Below are 17,232 nucleotides of genomic sequence, written 5' to 3'. Positions count from 1 at the left end.
GTATATATAATAAAGGTCAATAATTTTTTTATACTTTAATCAATATATAAAAAAATTAGACTGGGTGCATTTAAAAAAAAATGATCATGAGAGTCCATGAGCTTAGATATCATTACTATTTAGACCATTTGAACAATTCGGGAAACAGAAATCATTATTGTTAAAGTAAGATTATATTTTTATAAGTTTCCAAAAGACTTATGTAGGGAAAATATTGAAGATGTTCTTGTTTAAGCTCATCAATGAAGTTCAAACTCAGTGCTGGCATCTTTAGCAACCACATGCTTCAAGCAATGTCATTGTACAGGCAATTTATCAAGTCGCGTCAGTGTGTACACATTTGTATAAAAAAACTACACAAAGTCCTGTCAATGTGCAGGCAGCTGTATCAAGTCCTGTCAGTGTGCAGGCAGCTGTATTAAGTCCTGTCAGTGTGCAGGCAACTGTTTCAAGTCCTCTCAGTGTGCAGGCAACTGTATCAAGTCCTGTCAATGTGCAGGCAACTGTATCAAGTCCTGTCAATGTGCAAGCAACTGTATCAAGTCCTGTCAGTGTGCAGGCAACTGTATCAAATCTTGTCCACGTGAAGGCAACTGTATCAAGTCCTGTCAGTGAGCACACAACTGTATCAAGTTCTGTTAATGTGCTGGCAACTTATCAAGTCCTGTCAATGTGCAGGCAACTGTATCAAGTCCTGTCAATGTGCATACAACTGTATCAAGTCCTGTCAATGTGCATACAACTGTATCAAGTCCTGCCAATGTGTAGGCAACTTATCAAGTCCTGTCAGTGTGCACACAACTGTATCAAGTCCTGTCAATGTGCATACAACTATATCAAGTCCTGTCAATCTGCATACAACTGTATCAAGTCCTGTCAATGTGCATACAACTGTATCAAGTCCAGTCAATGTGCATACAACTGTATCAAGTCCTGTCAATGTGCAGGCAACTTATCAAGTCCTGTCCGTGTGCACACAACTGTATCAAGTCCTGTCAGTGTGCACACAACTGTATCAAGTCCTGTCAGTGTGCATACAACTGTATCAAGTCCTGTCAGTGTGCATACAACTGTATCAAGTCCTGTAAGTATGCATACAACTGTATCAAGTCCTGTAAGTATGCATACAATTGTATCAAGTCCTGTCAGTGTGCAGGCAACTGTATCAAGTCCTGTCAATGTGCAGGCAACTGTATCAAGTCCTGTCAATGTGCAGGCAACTGTATCAAGTCCTGTCAGTGTGCATACAACTGTATCAAATCCTGTCAATGTGCAGGCAACTGTATCAAGTCCTGTCAGTATGCACATAACTGTATCTAGTCCTGTCAATGTGCAGGCAACTTATCAAGTCCTGTCAGTGTGCACACAACTGTATCAAGTCCTGTCAATGTGCAGGCAACTTACCAAGTCCTGTCAGTGTGCACACAACTGTATCAAGTTCTGTCAGTGTGCACACAACTATATCAAGTCCTGTCAGTGTGCATACAACTGTATCAAGTCCTGTCAGTGTACAGGCAACTGTATCAAGTCCTGTCAATGTGCAGGCAACTGTATCAAGTCCTGTCAATGTGCATACAACTGTATCAATTCCTGTCAATATGCAGGCAACTGTATCAAGTCCTGTCAATGTGCAGGCAACTGTATCAAGTCCTGTCAATGTGCAAGCAACTGTATCAAGTCATGTCAATGTGCAGGCAACTGTATCAAATCCTGTTCACGTGCAGGCAACTGTACCAAGTCCTGTCAGTGAGCACACAACTGTATCAAGTTCTGTCAATGTGCTGGCAACTTATCACGTCCTGTTCACGTGCAGGCAACTGTATCAAGTCCTGTCAGTGAGCACACAACTGTATCAAGTTATGTCAATGTGCTGGCAACTTATCAAGTCCTGTCAATGTGCAGGCAACTGTATCAAGTCATGTCAGTGTGCATGCAACTGTATCAAATCTTATCAGTGTGCAGGCAACTGCACTATAAGTGCTCTCATTGTGCAAGCATTTGTATCAAATTTTTTCGGCAACTTATCAAAATAATGCTGTCAGTGTTTACGCAACTGTATCAAGTCCTGTCAGTGACTATGCAGGCAATACCATATGTCTGATCAGTATGCAAACAATATGTTTTCATTGTTATTGCAACACCAGTGTGCAAACAGAAGTCCTGTCACAGTGCAGGCCAGAACCTTTGTCAGGGTGCAAGCAGGAATTCCTGTCAGAGTGCAGGCCAGAACCTTTGTCAGGGTGCAGGCAGGAATTCCTGTCAGAGTGCAGGCCAGAACCTTTGTCAGGGTGCAGGCAGGAATTCCTGTCAGAGTGCAGGCCAGAACCTTTGTCAGGGTGCAGGCAGGAATTCCTGTCAGAGTGCAGGCAGGAATTCATGTCAGAGTGCAGGCCAGAACCTTTGTCAGGATGCAGGCAGGAATTCCTGTCAGAGTGCAGGCCAGAACCTTTGTCAGGGTGCAGGCAGGAATTCCTGTCAGAGTGCAGGCCAGAACCTTTGTCAGGGTGCAGGCAGGAATTCCTGTCAGGTTGCAGGCCAGAACCTTTGTCAGGGTGCAGGCAGGAATTCCTGTCAGGTTGCAGGCCAAAACCTTTGTCAGGGTGCAGGCAGGAATTCCTGTCAGAGTGCAGGCCAAAACCTTTGTCAGGGTGCAGGCAGGAATTCCTGTCAGAGTGCAGGCCAGAACCTTTGTCAGGGTGCAGGCAGGAATTCCTGTCAGAGTGTAGGCCAGAACCTTTGTCAGGGTGCAGGCAGGAATTCCTGTCAGGTTGCAGGCCAGAACCTTTGTCAGGGTGCAGGCAGGAATTCTTGTCAGGTTGCAGGCCAAAACCTTTGTCAGGGTGCAGGCAGGAACTCCTGTCAGGTTGCAGGCCAAAACCTTTGTCAGGGTGCAGGCAGGAACTCCTGTCAGAGTGCAGGCCAGAACCTTTGTCAGGGTGCAGGCAGGAATTCCTGTCAGAGTGTAGGCCAGAACCTTTGTCAGGGTGCAGGCAGGAATTCCTGTCAGGTTGCAGGCCAGAACCTTTGTCAGGGTGCAGGCAGGAATTCCTGTCAGGTTGCAGGCCAAAACCTTTGTCAGGGTGCAGGCAGGAATTCCTGTCAGGTTGCAGGCCAAAACCTTTGTCAGGGTGCAGGCAGGAATTCCTGTCAGAGTGCAGGCCAGAACCTTTGTTAGGGTGCAGGCAGGAATTCCTGTCAGAGTGCAGGCCAGAACCTTTGTCAGGGTGCAGGCAGGAATTCCTGTCAGGTTGCAGGCCAGAACCTTTGTCAGGGTGCAGGCAGGAATTCCTGTCAGGTTGCAGGCCAGAATCTTTGTCAGGGTGCAGGCAAGGAGTCCTGTCAGAGTGCAGACAGGAAGTTCTGTCAGAGTATAGACAAAAAGTATGGTGTCAAATACAAGCAACAAGCAGTCATTGCAGGGCTATGATTGTTATATTGATTTTCAAAATAATGCCAATTTGTCAGATAAAACAACTTGTGTTATTTTGACTGTGGATGTTTATGTCACCAGGCAGGGTTTTCGTCCCCAAACTATTAGTTATTAATACGTAACTCCAAATACATTTCCATATTTTATTCATATATAAACTCGCTTTATTGTGAGAGGTATCTTAACCTTTTCTTTCCACTCCCTAACAAGAACTGATTAAAACTTACAATACAACATACATTTTCTCCTTAGGCCACGCCCATATAAGTATAAACCAACCATACAAAATAGCTTATCAAACTTCATTCATACCAGCCCCTAATGTAACCTTCTATTGTCTTTACCTTCAGACCAGAACTCATAAGAATCTAATTCACACCTTTCAGTTATATGCTTTGATCTAAGAAGGACAACTGCTCACCAAGTTTCATTCAATTAATTATGGAAGATACAGTATGTCCAGTAATTAAGAACAAGTCTAGCAGATGCCTGTAATATTTCAAAGACTATGAATGTAACTACTAGACCATTACAATATATAGTAATAAGAAACTAAGATTTCCACATGTGGACTTGTAGAGAAATCCTAATTCAATCAATTTGAGAAAAAAATATATAATCAATTTTGATGTTTAAAATAATGAAATGTTTTATAACTCAGTGTGACATTAACATGATGACTGTCAATAATCTCATTGTGAAATTTGCCAAATAGTTCCATACAGAATATGTAACTTCATGATTTATCAGAAGAATGTTTGATTTTTATCAGAAGACAGAAATTTGACATGTTTGAAATTAATACCAAAATTGCATTAATATCAATATCTTAAAGGGACTGTACACCAGATTGGCACCAAAAAAAGTTTTTTACTATAACAAATCTCAGGACAATTATTTAATAGAAATTGTTACGCTTTGATATCATAATTGTAAAAAAAAAAAGTACCAAAATGTAAAATAAAAATTGTGTCGGAGACCGGGTTCGAACCTGTGTCGTCAAAATTGCAGTCCAGCATCATATCCACTGAGCTACGATGGCTTACTTTTGAGGTTGACATAATTAAGCTATAAACCTTACTCGATAATATCATGTGATAACACCAACTAGCCAATCAGGCATAAGGAATGAATTCTCCTAGGTAGACATACCCAGTAATCTTTTTTAATGAAAAATACGAAACAACTGCTTAACTTAAACAAATTGTAAACTATGTGGTACTTCAGTTAGTAAGTTTTAATGCATTGTACTGAAAGGTTTATTTTTCCTGGAAATTACTTTACGAATAAATAATTATCTGCCATCATCCTATCAATATTATGTTGTATGTTTTACCTTTTAGCTAGATATCTGGTATTATTGAGTCACACTTGATACAATTGATATATCCAGAATATTTATGTATGATAAAAGAATGATGGATTTAAAATGTTCATTGACTTTTGACAGAACCCAGTCAGATAGCCACAACAACATCTGGCTGGAGAATGCCCCCTCCTACTCCTGAAGATGATGATGCAAGTGGGGCTACACAGGAAACACTACCCAGGGGACACAGCAATTCACAAGGTTATTTAAAAAATATATATTGAATCTGTCACTCATTGTCTTATATACACAATTTAGAAAATGCCGGATGCTCCCTATCTTACATATTTTCTGGAAAAGATGAATAAAATAGTGTATTACAGTATTTGAAGATGCGTGTCAGGTTATTTTTATCACATGCATAACACATACCTGTTTCACTTGTTTTGCTTTTAAGCTGAATACCACAAAGTAATCTCACTGTGCCAAAAAAGCTTCGCAAAACGCTGCTAAAAGCTTTGCAAAACGATGCAGTATTGGCCAAAAAAGCGCAGCTTTTACGAAGCTTTTAAATTGTTCACTGAAAAAGCACAGCTTTTGCGAAGCTCCTTCGTTTTTACCAGAAAAGCGCAGCTTTTGCGAAGCTTTGTGCGGTATTGGCCAAAAAAGCGCATCTTTTGCGAAGCTTTATGCCTCAAAAAGCACAGCTCTTAGCAAAAGCTGTTTTTTTTGTTTAAAATAGCGCAGGTTTCGCAAGAGCTGCGCTTTTTGCTTGAAAAAGCGCAGCTTTTGCGAAGCTTTGTGCGGTATTGATGGCCAAAAAAGCGCAGCTCTTTGCAAAAGCTGCGTTTTTTGTTAGAAAAAGCGCAGCTTTTGCGAAGCTTTGCGCGGTATTGGCCAAAAAAGCACAGCTCTTTGCAAAAGCTGCGTTTTTGGTTCGAAGAAGCGCAGCTCTTCGCAAAAGCTGCGATTTTGGTTTGAAAAAGCGCAACTTTTGCGGAAAGCTGTGCTTTCACAAAGCTTTGTGCCTTTTGGGGGGAAAAACACAGCTTTAGCGAAGCACTGCGTTTTTACTAAAAAAACATATTTTGCGAACTTTTGTGCAGTTTTAGCCAGAAACCCCCCCACAACTTTTGTGAAAAGAGCTTCAGGTTTTGTTTTTTTAAATGCAGCGTTAAGAAGCCATTATTTTCAGTATTTGCTCTCAAAACTGATGTCTTCCCCCCTAACAACTTCTGATGTTATTAAAATCCAAACAAAAAATAGATCACATAAATAGCAATCAAGTTTACTCTTATTACTTTTATTGCAAAAAATCAAAAAAATCATTATGACCTTTTATTGCTGTGTTAAAATGTGAAATTGTTGAATATCAATTTTTATTCACTGATACTTTAGTCTCTTTAAAACCACATGAAAGCATATTCTAAATGTTTGAAATCAATATTTATACTTAATATTGTTTATTATACCCCCACAAATGAAGTTTGAGGGGGTATATAGGAGTGAGCTTGTCGGTCGGTCGGTCTGTCCGTTTTCATGTTTTCCGGACGATAACTCATGAAAGGCTAGACAGATTTTAAAAATTTTTGGTACACAGGTGTTACATCAGAAGATACAGGTCAAGTTCAATATTGGGGCTGGTGGGGTCAAGGTCACTGTTACTAAAAATAGAAAAACGGTTTCCGGACGATAACTCATGAAAGGCTTGACAGATTTGAACAATTTTTGGTACACAGGTGTAACATCAGAAGATACAGGTCAAGTTCGATATTGGGGCTGGTGGGGCCAAGGTCAAGCTCACTGTTACTAAAAATAGAAAAACGGTTTCCGGACGATAACTCATGAAAGGCTGGACAGATTTGAACAATTTTTGGTACACAGGTGTAACATCAGAAGATACAGTTTGGTACGTAGGTGTAACATCAGAAGATATAGGTCAAGTTCGATATTGGGGCTGGTGGGGCCAAGGTCAGGGTCACTGTTACTCAAAATAGAAAAACGGTTTCCGGAAGATAACTCATGAAAGGCTAGTTTTTCTTGTCAGCAGTGTAACTTCTAAATTACTCAACAGATTTAAATAAAACAATACATACATGATAAAAGAAGATGCAGTGTGCAATAACCTTGGAGTTATGGCCTCTTTTTAAAGGAATGGTTTGCCATTCCTGTATCCAGGCGGCATTTGGGGGTATTCGTCACTCCTGTGACAGCTGTAGTTATTATTATTATTATTATTATTATTATTATTATTATTATTATCATAGATAATTATGATTATTCAATAATCATATAAATATATATAATGAAATGTTTTATATGTCCTTGTACTTAAGTTATGTTTTACATTTACAATGTGCATCATAATGTTTTATTATATTAACAAGTCTTTTTATAGATATTTAAATAAATATTAATTCTGTACAACCATTTTTTGTTTGTTTTGCTATAATTTGTATGATAGTATCAGACATTTTCTACAGAAATGATAAATTTGTCATAAAAAAGCAATAAAATCAGAGCTCATGGTGTTCATCATATGCTGATTCTCAACAAAATGATTAAGTTGAATTGCATCATTGAATGTATGATTCTTCATTAAATTTGATGAGATCTCCTGCCAACTGACCTTGACGGACCTGCACCTTTAAAACTGCAATCTCACAGATTAACTGATTTTGGTATCATTGCCTTCATTTCAGTCAATCATATAAAATGATTCACAATAGAACAGATCTCAGTTGTTTGAAACACTGTCAAACGACTCCATTTTCTTAAAGCATTAGTAACGCTTCTAACCATAAATATCAATTTTCAAACAAAGATATGTAAAAATGTTATCTGATCTTCTATCAACAATCTTATATCACTGGTTTTCAGACATTTTTTGTCAAAACAGTCAAGATATGTGAAAATGTTTCCTGATCTTCTATCAGCAATCTTATATCACTGGTTTTCAGACATTTTTTTGTCAAAACGGTCAGTCTGTGAGAATGCAGCCTTAAACTTGAGCACTGTATTTACAATGATGAACAATCTTAGTTATGAAAATTAAAATACATAGCAGCAGATGTATTTAATCATTCAAGTCTTGAAATATTATGTATGATCTTGCTGGACATGAGCCTATTGTTTCTGGAATTTTGTATGTGTACCAAGTTTCATTTAAATCTCAAGGCTGTTTTAATTTGGGCCAAGAATATTTGGCCTACAGTACGCTAACGATACCTAAGCTTATTGGCTTTAAAAATACTAAAGTAACATGATATGTGTATTTGAAGTCTTTGAGAACTACTTTGAAAGTCTTTACCATTATATTTGTTACTTTGCCCCACCCACTTAAGTGTGTACTGAAGTTGGGTATAAGCGTCGAAAACTTCATTGACATTTACACAAAATGGTATAAATTTATAGAAAAATGTATAAACTGATGTTCCTAACATGTTTTACGCACCTATCAATCTATTTTGCCAATTATGCTCTTCCTTTCTGGCCGGCTTTCACTCGTATCATTAACTAGGAAATTGAATGCGGAAATAAACTGGAAGTCACCTTTGTCGCAAAGCATTATGGGCTTCTGGAATAAGGCGAATGGAAAAACATTCTGCAAATTTTGAAAGATATTCTAATCAATCCAAAATAGTCACTGAGGTTTTTAAGTAATTGATAAACAACTAAATTAAATATAAGATCATAATATTATAAGAACTCACCAGTATTGCATGTCATCTTTTACAAAACATCAAATGATTGGATTGTCATATTCCAAATCATAGTCCTTGTTCATCTGATCTTGATCTTATGATAGTTATATCATAAATTTATTTAATTTATCCCTTTAATTATCAATGGTTGTTATTTGTGTAAATTCATTAATTCCTTTAAAAACATCCAACCCTTCCTGCTGTAATTCCAACAAAATGGCCACCTCTATTTCAAATTTGGTTCTGAGATTCTGATTGGTTGTTGTACAAATATGGCTTATCATGGGAATGGCTTATGAACAAAGCATTAAGATCTATGATGATAACATGTATAGAAATTAAAGTAATATGAATTCTGTGAATATTCAGTTTCATGCAATTAAAACTGTTTATTTGGTTAGTGTATTATTTTGCATAATATTTTATAAAATTATGATTTATTGCATTGATTAATTCATTTATTCATCCATTCATTTAAAAGTAACTAATTAAATAAATTAATTAATCAATTTATTTATTAATTTATTTATTCATTCCTTCAATCATTCATTCATTCATTATGTCTCCCCCTCTCTGGGGGAGACATATTGTTTTTGCCCTGTCCGTCAGTCCGGTAGTCCGTCAGTCCGTCAGTCCGTCCGTACGTCACACTTCGTTTCCGATCGATACCTGGAAAACCGCATGACCTAGGATCACCAAACTTGGTAGGGAGGTTGGTCGTGAGGTGTAGAGGATCCCTATTGTTTTTGGGGTCACTAGGTCAAAGGTCAAGGTCGAGGCGACCCCCAATATAAAAAACATTTCTGCTCAAAATCTTGAGAACGGTTTGACCTAGGTTCACCAAACTTGGTAGGGAGGTTGGTCATGAGGTGTAGAAGATCCCTATTGTTTTTGGGGTCACTAGGTCAAAGGTCAAGGTCGCGGCGACCCCCAATGTAAAAAACATTTCCGCTCAATATCTTGAGAATGGTTTGACCTAGGTTCACCAAACTTGGTAGGGAGGTTGATCATGAGGTTTAGAAAACTCCTATATTTTGGGGGGTCACAAGGTCAAAGGTCAACGTCGCTGTGACCTCTAATGTAAAAAAATATTTCCGTGCAATATCAGGAGAATGCTTTGATCTAGGTTCACCAAACTTTGAAGTGAGGTTGGTCATGATGTCTAGATGATCCCAATTGTTTTGGGGGTAACAAGGTCAATAGTCAAGGTCGTGGTGACCTTCCATGTAAAAATCATTTGCGTGTAATATCTTTATGTCTCCCCCATTCATGGGGAGACATATTGTTTTTGCCCTGTCCGTCAGTCAGTCCATCAGTCTGTCAGTCAGTCAGTCAGTACGTCACACTTCGTTTCCGCCCAATAACTATAGAACTCTTAGACCCAGGAACTTCATACTTGGTATGCTAGTTGGTCATGACTAGTAGATGACCCCTATTGAATTTGGGGTCACTAGGTCAAAGGTCAGGGTCAACGTGACCTTGAGGTGAAGAAACGGTTTCCACTCAATAACTAAAGATCCTTTGGGTCCAGGAACTTCATACTTGGTATGCTAGTTGTTCATGACTATTAGATGACTCCTATTGATTTTGAGATCAAAAGGTCAAAGGTCAAGGTTACCTTCAGGTAAAAAATGTTATGTTGGCAGTGACCTTAAGCTTAAAAATGGTTTCTGCTCAATAACTAAAGAAAGCTTGTACCCAGGAACTTCATAGTTGTTCATGACTAGTAGATGACTCCTATTGATTTTGAGATCAGTAGGTCAATGGTCAAGGTCACCGTGACCTTGAGGTGAAGAAACTGTTTCCGCTCAATAACTAGAGAACGCTTGCAACCAGGAATTTCATACTTGGTATGCTAGTTGGTCATGACTAGAAGATGACCCATATTGATTTTGAGATCACTAGGTCAAAGGTCAAGGTTGCCATGACCTTGAAGTGAAGAAAAAGTTTCCGCTCAATAACTAAAGATCCTTTGGTTTCAGGAACTTCATACTTGGTAAGCTAGTTGTTCATGACTAGAAGATGACCCCTATTGATTTTCAGATCAAAAGGTCAAAGGTCAAGGTTACCTTCAGGTAAAAAATGATACGTTGGCGGTGACCTTAAGCTTAAAAATGGTTTCTGCTCAATAACTTAAGAACGCTTGTACCCAGGAACTTCATTCTTGGTACGCTAGTCGGTCATGACTAGTAGATGACCCCTATTGATTTTGAGATCAGTACGTCAAAGGTCAAGGTTGCCATGACCTTGAGTTGAAGAAATGGTTACCGCTCAGTAACTAAAGAACACTTGCACCCAAGAACTTAATACTTGGTATGCAAGTTGGTTATGTAGATGATCCCTATTGATGTTGTGATCAGTAGGTAAAAGGTCATGGTCACGATGACTGTGAGCTGAAAAATGGTTTCCGATCAATAATTGAATAACGCTTGCCCCCAGGAACTTCATACAATGCAAACTTCGTTTACATTTTCCATGATTAATCAACAACACTTTCTTCTCTTCACTATTTAATATAATCGAATAAACCAAACTTCACTGTTGGTTTGTCTCCAGTCCAAAGTTACAAATTTCATGTCCATCATTTATTTTTTCTCAGCTACGACCACACAATAGGGGAGACAAGCGCTTTTTCAAAAAAGCAATCTCTAGTTTACTTTTTAATTTACTATTGTATTTTGATTTATGTCTTTGCTGTAGAATCAGTTTCTTTTCTCTACGAAATTTATCAAAATCATTTTAATTGTTAAAGAAATTTTTTTGTTTTGTTGTAAAGGGATCTATTTTGAAATTAGAGTATGTCTTCTGAAATTTTTTGCTTGTTTTTATTTTTAATCAGATGACCAAAATTGGCGTGAGGGAGAACAATTGCATGAAATCCAAGATATTCCTTCTGTCCCTGTAAAACAGACTGGATGTGATGGTAAGATGCATTATGATGATATTTCAACAATTTACAATGACACAGGGTCAGTGTGTGTATACCACGTGATAAATTACGTCATACATGCTACGTTGGAAGGCAACAATTTGCATAAAATGAAGACTTAAATCAAAGATAACTTTTCTTTTACTACACCATTTTAAATGAAACAAAGGGCAGTCTCTGCGGCTTAAAGAGCCCCGCCTTAATTTCATTACTGAAGTTTGATTTGGTGAATAGTTTCCTCAAACACTTTAACAAACCTGTTTCCATAATAATGTTTTGACAGTGCTCTGTCAGACGGCTGTATTTGGAAAAGGTTTGTCGAAATGTTTTTAGAAACAAAACTCCCAATCAAACTCTGGTAAAAGACTGAATTCGGGGCTCCGTAAGCGGCGTTGACTGCGCTATGTTTCATCTAAAATGGTGAAGAAATAGTAAAGTTATCTTTGTTTAAAGTTTTTATTTGAAGCAAAATATTGCCTTCCGACGTAGCATTTATGACGCAATTTATCACGTGGTAAACACACACTGAGGTTTAAGTGTTAATTTTCTCAAGGCTCATAATTGAGTTGACCCCAAAAAACAAAGAAACAAAACATGTGCATTTTATGAATGAAAGAATGAAGATTTCTTACAGAAGCTTATTAAATTTTAAGAATGGTGAATTGTATTTCAAACTAAAGTAAATTGTACATTGGAACTTACATAAGTATTATGAGATATATTTAAAAAATTAATAACTATACCAGTTTATTTAAAAATACCAAAGGACTGATTTATTGGTAATACAGCCAATTAAAAAGAAAATAGAATACTCAAGGAAAAAAGTATAGCAAAATTGTCTTAATCAACCTGTCATTTCTATGTTTAAGTAAATAGCATTAATAAGAAACTCAGTTACATACCACCATTTATTATGTCTCCCCTCTTCTATTGTTTTTGCCTGTTTGATTTTGAGATCAGTAGGTCAAAGGTCAAGGTCACAATATAGGTAGCATCTGATTCCAAGGTTTTCACTCAATAACTTGAGAACGCCGGCATCCAGGAACTTCATACTTGGTATGCCTGTTGCTCATGACTAGTAACAGACCCTTATTGATTTTCTCCGAAAAAGGTCACTGTGACCTTGAGGTAAAATTACGGTTTCTGCTGAATAAAGAACGCTTGGGCCCCGGCCATGATGACCTTCATACTTGGTTTGTTTGTGGGTCTTGATTATAAGATGACCCCTATTGATTTTGGGGTGAGTAGGTCAAGGTCACAGTGACCTCCAGGTTAAAAACAACTTCTTGGTCACCAGTCCGTACATCACACTTTTTTCTGCTCAATAAGGATGCTTGAACCCAGGAACTTCAATGCAGGTTGTTCATGACCAGTAGATGACCCCTGGTTGTTCGTTTTCAGTCCAAAACTCAAAAGTACAAATTTCATGTCCATAATTGATTAATTCTCCCCTATGACCACACAATGGGGGAGACAATTGCTTTTTGTGTAGCTTGAAAAGGCGACATATCGGGGTTACTTTTGTCAGCGGCGCCGATGGCAGTCACGTCACGTTTTCACTTGTCCGGGGCATATCTCGTAAACTATTAGTGATATCGACTTGAAATCTTATATGTAGATAAATCTCATTGAGGGCAAGTGCAGTGCACAAGAACTGTTACTATTGCTTCCATATTATCAGAGTTATTGCCCTTTGTTAATTTTCATGCTTAAAGTTTTGTCCGGGGCATATCTTGTAGAATATAAGAGTTATCAACTTGAAACTTCATAATGTAGATAGATCTCATGGAGGGCAAGTGCAGCGCACAATAACAGTAATTCTTGGTTTCTTAGTTTAAGAGTAATTGCCCTTTGTTAATTTTCATGCTTAAAAGTTTTGTCTGAGGCATATCTTGTAGAATATAAGAGTTATCTACTTGAAACTTCATATGTAGATAGAACTCATGGAGGGCATGTGCAGTGCACAATAACAGTAACTCTTGGTTTCTTAGGTTAAGAGTAATTTCCCTTTGTTAATTTTCATTCTTAAAGTTTTGTCCGGGCTAAGAGTTATCAACTTGAAACTTTATATATAGATAGATTTCATGGAGGGCAAGTGCGCTGCACAATAACAGTAACTCTTGCTTTCTTAGTTTTAGAGTAATTGCACTTTGTTAATTTTCATGCTTAAAGTTTTGTCTGAGGCATATCTTGAAGAATATAAGAGGTATCAACTTAAAACTTAGATCTCATTGAGGGCAAGTGCAGTGCACAAGAACCATAACTATTGCATCTATATGTTTAGAGTTATTGCCCTTTGTTAATTTTCAAGCTTAAATTTTGTTAGGGGCATATATTGTAAACTATAAGAGGTATCAACCTGAAACTTAATAGGTAGATTATAAGATCTCATTGAGGGCAAGTGCAGTGCTTAAAAACCGTAACTCTTGCTACCATATTTTTTAGAGTTGTTGCCCTTTGTTAATTTTTGTTGTTAATTTTTGTCGGGCTTAACGTTTTTACCTTCAGTTCAAATGCCACCTACGCTTGAAAGTTAAATGGCAACATGCCAATCTAACAGCTATATGTCAAAAGTAAATAATTGTCAGGCGACACATCCAATTCACGGAGTTCTCGTTCAAAGCTAGTTATCACTTCAATTTAAACAATTTAAAAAAAAATAGCAGTTAATTGATGTAATTTATGACTTTTGAGTTCTATAAGGGGTCCAGTTAAAAAATCGCAGCGTAGTGAATATGTTGTTGACTTCGGGTATGACTTCCATTAACAGCTTGTACAGCGGTGCCCCTTCTTTGCATGCTTGCAATCAGTTTTCTTACTGTTTGTAGTGGAATTATGTTTCATTCTTTTCGCTACACAGGGTCAAGGTCATGTTCATCATTAAAGTCATTACATTCTCTGACCTTCTGCCCAAGGTAGTCCCACATGTGTTCAATGGGGAAAAGTCTGGAGATCTAGCAGGTCATTCGAGAATGGCAACGTTGTTCCTGTGAATGACAGCCTGTGTGTGTCTAGCAGTATGTGGACAGGCATTATCTTGCTGAAACAGCATTGCATGACCTGCACGCAGAAATGGTATCGGAATTGGCTCGACAATTTCACTGCAATATCACACTGCTCCCAGCAATGGTATGGAGCTCAGTTTTTCAATGTTGACAAATTGCTGGCCAGACAAAAGCACTGTCGCCCAGACAATAACACTATCGCCGCTGTAACAATCATGCTAAATGATGCTTTCAGGATCGAGTCTTTCATCAGTTCTTGTTCATTCACGCGCCTGTCCATTGGCTAGAAAAGGTTGAATCAAGATTCATCCATAAAGAGATAGTTGTTACACTGCCGACGGACCCATCGCAAATTAATTCTCATACGACACAAGCCTGTTAATGCCTTAACATTAAAGGTATTCCAATGTAAGGACAACATCCATGAAACTGAGCATGGCTTTTACAGATGGTTCTATATCAAACTCTCGTACCAGAAGCATTCCTGAGGTGACCTCAGCTAACCCTTTGCTTGACATGAACAGGTTAAGTTTTGACATTGTAGCAATATAACGGTCTTCTCTCAGTATTGTTTTACAGGGCTTGAAGGAACATGGTCTGTCTCTTACATTCCCTTTCATCTGATACCAAACCTACAGAAGACTTATGGTAGATTTGTATCTGTAGTACTCATTACAGCGGTAATCTAACGTCATTCTTGGTGGACGTCCTATTGCGCAATGTTTATGTTTTACTTCAGTTTACATGGTTTTGGCATAAATGAGACAGGAAATGTTTTGTTTTTGACCTGTTATACTGTACCAGTTTTGTGCTGCACGTGTTACCTATTGTTTGGAAGTAATTCTTATTTGTTGAAAACTTGTCGGCAAGGGAAGAAGCTCCCTGTTAACTATTTGAATGGAGAAAAAGAATCTTTCACCAGATACCAAACATTGTTTTTGGTGTCAGTAGCTCAAGGTCTCAATCAACAGTATAATGAAAACTTTGTCACCACAATTACTCAAGATAAGTTTGTCCTAGTACCAGCAAACTTTAGTGTAAAATTGCTATCGACATGTACGATAGATGGCCCCTTTAGTGTTTTTTTTTAATGTTTCACTTCATTTTCATGAAAACTTTGTGCAACCATTAATAATTAATGCATTTCTTATTACTTAGACATGTTTCGGACAAAGCCGTGCCTAGGAGGCATATTGTTGGACGTACATTTGACATTTTTGCAAAACATGAAAAACAAATATATATTCAGAAATTAACTGACATTATACCAGCTTTCCTCAAACACCAGATTGAGATGGTTTGCCATGCTCTAATGATAGTATGATCCTTGTTTTAGAACTGGGCCCCAATTTAATAAGATCTAAGTCATTAACAGGGGTCGATTTTAACTTGTATTTGTCGTTAGAGGGGCATAACTTAGGGGGCATATCCTTTTGATCCTTTTGACTTGCCCACTCCCTCAGAATCAAAATTGATTTGGTTTGAAGTGTTGGTAAGCAGGTTTGGGTACATCCCTAAGAATTTTAGCTATATCTAGTTAGAAATGGTGCATTTTGTGTGTATTTTATTACTTTTTTAAATCCTATATTGAAGTAAAAAGTAAGCTTGTACTATTTTAGGGGGGTGGGGGGCGCACTAGGTGCATGAACTCGTGGTTCTGTCAGTTCAAGAATCGTCCATCCAGAAATTGAAAGAGGAGTTCTCCCAATGTTTTGGCTTAGTATGTCCCTAATAAGGATACAATGGTCTCCACAGACTCTCCTTCATTTGGGTTGGGGGAGTTATTAGGCAATAGCAGGGAAATACATGGAAACCAATTAGGTTTGTGTCTTGTTTGCTAACTGAAGCAGAACAAAGGTTACATGTAAAATAAGATATGCTCAAATTGAAAAAGAATGTCTTGCATTAACTTTACTTTGTTAAAAGTTTGTTCTAGAAACGGATCATAAACCGTTAGTTTCTTTATTAACCAGGTTTTCACATAGTGAAACCTGGTTATTAGAATGGCGAACATCATTGTTCGGGCAGGCGGGCGGGCGGCCGAGCAGCGTCAAACTCACCTATGAAACAGAATAACTTTAGTAAGGGTTGACATATCTTGATCAAACTTGGTCTATAGAAAGTTTATGGGTACCTTTCATGGGATTGCGTTTGGGGTCCCTAGGGTCAAGGTCACTGTTACTAAAAATAGAAAAACGTTTGAAACTGAATAACTTTAGTTAGGGATGACATATCTTGACTAAACTTGGTCTATAGGAAGAGTTTATGGAGACCTTTCATGGGATTGCGTTTGGGGTCCCTAGGGTCAAGGTCAAGTTCACTGTTACTAAAAATAGAAAAACGGTTGAAACTGAATAACTTTAGTTGCGGATGACATATCTTAACTAAACTTGGTCAATAGGAAGAGTTTATGGAGACCTTTTATGGGATTGCGTTTGGGGTCCCTATTGTCAGGGTCAAGGTGACTGTTACTAAAAATAGAAAAGTGGTTGAAACTGAATAACTTTAGTAAGGGTTGACATACCTTGAACAAACTTGGTCTATAGAAAGAGTTTATGGGTACCTTTCATGGGATTGCGTTTGGGGTCCCTAGCGTCAAGGTCAAGGTCACTGTTACTAAAAATAGAAAAATGGTTGAAACTGAATAACTTTAGTTAGGGATGACATATCTTGACTAAACTTGGTATATATGAAGAGTTTATGGATACCTTTCATGGGATTGCATTTGGAGTCCCTAGGGTCAAGGTCAAGGTCACTGTTACTAAAAATAGAAAAACAGTTGAAACTGACTAACTTCAGTTAGGGTTAACATATCTTGACCAAACTTGATCTATAGGAAGAGTTTATGGATAGCT

General features: G+C 37.9%; 1 protein-coding gene across 1 annotated transcript in view; it reads left to right on the top strand.

The window, feature by feature from the left end:
- The window catches only part of LOC128211541 (uncharacterized), a 114,926-nt gene that overhangs the window by 38,696 nt on the left and 58,998 nt on the right, over positions 1-17,232 (top strand). Inside the window, exons 12-13 of the mRNA XM_052916448.1 lie at positions 4,881-5,000; positions 11,283-11,366. Of these exons, the coding sequence (XP_052772408.1) occupies positions 4,881-5,000; positions 11,283-11,366 (204 nt within the window). The remainder of the gene's footprint in view (positions 1-4,880; positions 5,001-11,282; positions 11,367-17,232) is intronic.

This window comes from Mya arenaria, chromosome 12, assembly GCF_026914265.1.
Source record: "Mya arenaria isolate MELC-2E11 chromosome 12, ASM2691426v1".
Lineage (NCBI taxonomy): Eukaryota > Metazoa > Mollusca > Bivalvia > Myida > Myidae > Mya > Mya arenaria.
The sequence above is the reverse complement of the archived record's forward strand: the minus strand, read 5'-3'. Positions and strand labels throughout refer to the sequence as shown.